Source organism: Cariama cristata, unplaced genomic scaffold (genome assembly GCF_000690535.1).
Source record: "Cariama cristata isolate BGI_N322 unplaced genomic scaffold, ASM69053v1 scaffold26939, whole genome shotgun sequence".
In the NCBI taxonomy this organism is placed as follows: domain Eukaryota; kingdom Metazoa; phylum Chordata; class Aves; order Cariamiformes; family Cariamidae; genus Cariama; species Cariama cristata.
In genome coordinates, this window is record NW_009634471.1 from 12,146 (window position 1) to 13,391 (window position 1,246).

The 1,246-nt window shown below is 61.8% G+C and overlaps 1 protein-coding gene across 1 annotated transcript in view; it reads left to right on the plus strand.

The window, feature by feature from the left end:
- Positions 1-1,220, plus strand: part of LOC104167050 (serine/arginine repetitive matrix protein 3-like) — a gene marked incomplete at both ends in the record, with an annotated part of 9,551 nt that extends 8,331 nt beyond the window's left edge. Inside the window, 3 exons of the mRNA XM_009707174.1 lie at positions 448-582; positions 703-783; positions 1,191-1,220. Coding sequence (XP_009705476.1) covers positions 448-582; positions 703-783; positions 1,191-1,220 — 246 coding nt within the window. The remainder of the gene's footprint in view (positions 1-447; positions 583-702; positions 784-1,190) is intronic.
- Positions 1,221-1,246: the final 26 nt, after the last annotated feature.

Genomic DNA, 1,246 nt, shown 5'->3' on the forward strand with positions numbered 1-1,246 from the left:
GGCAGATAATCTCATGAATCTCCTGAGCCTCCTGCCAGCTCCTCTCACCCTAATCTGGCCCTACAGCCTACCTGGGCTGACCCAAGCCTCCTGCTCAGCCCCAGTACTTGGGCAATGCCAGAAGGGGCTTCTAGTGATGCTGAGGCCGAACCCTGTGGGGAGATGATGGCCCGAGCCCCACAGTGCCCCTGTGCCAGCCCAACGGGGATTTCTTCAGGGACAGGAGCCCCAGGAAGACCCTGAGAACCACCCCCACCATGGGACTTTGCTGAAGGTGGACCCTCAAGGAACATGACCAAGGTCCCCTGGGGATGCTGTGGCAGAGGGAATGCCCCTCGGCTCCTGTAGCTGCATCGGGGCTGCCCCCAGGCTTCCCCCCCAAGCCGCTCCAGTGGGAGATGGGGAACAGGGAGCCCAAAATTAATCCTGAGCTTCCTCCTTCGGCAGCGTGATAGAAAACCATCATGGGGCGGATGGGGAGGAGTACGCGGTGGAGTACCCCGACTACGGCGAGGGCTGCCTGCTGCAGTGCGACTGCTCGGCTGAGTGCTACCGTGAGGACAGCGGCCACCGCGAGTACAGGTCCGGCCTGACCCGAAGCTGGGATTTTGGGGAGCGGGTGTGCATGGGGTCCCTGTCGGGGGACACAGAAACCTGAGGGTCCTCCGTTCTTCCCCCAACCTTGTCTGCTTTCTCCCACAGGCTGAAAAGACGCTCGAGCAGCTCTACCTCTCCTCCACCCAAGAAAAAAAAGAAAAAGAAATCAGGTCACCGCAGGAGCCGGTGAGTCCACAGCTGTCCCTGTGCTGTCCCCTCTCCTGGGAGGGCAGCTCTTCTCCCAGCTCAGCCCTTCCCCAGGCTCTGGTGGGGGAAGTCCCCCCGCTTTGGGGAGCAGTGCACCCTCAAGAAGTGCAACACATCTGCATGCACCGACGGTGCAACACGCACATGTGTGTGTACACACACAGCGCTATGGGATGCGCCGCCAGCCCACCCAACCGCATGCACTGGTGGGACTTTACCCCATCCATACTGGGAAGGAGCCGGCTGCTGCAGGGCACAGCACCGGGCAGGATTTGGCTCAAGCATCTGGCTCTGTCTATCCGCTGGTCCCCTCCCCGCTTAGTGCTGGCCACCTGGGCAGGATGCTGTCCCTAATGTCCCTTTCTTCTCTGCCTTCCCCACGGCAGCAAAAAGAGGAAACCCGGCTCAGAGCGCAGGTGAGTCCCCGCCGGGCTGGGTGGGC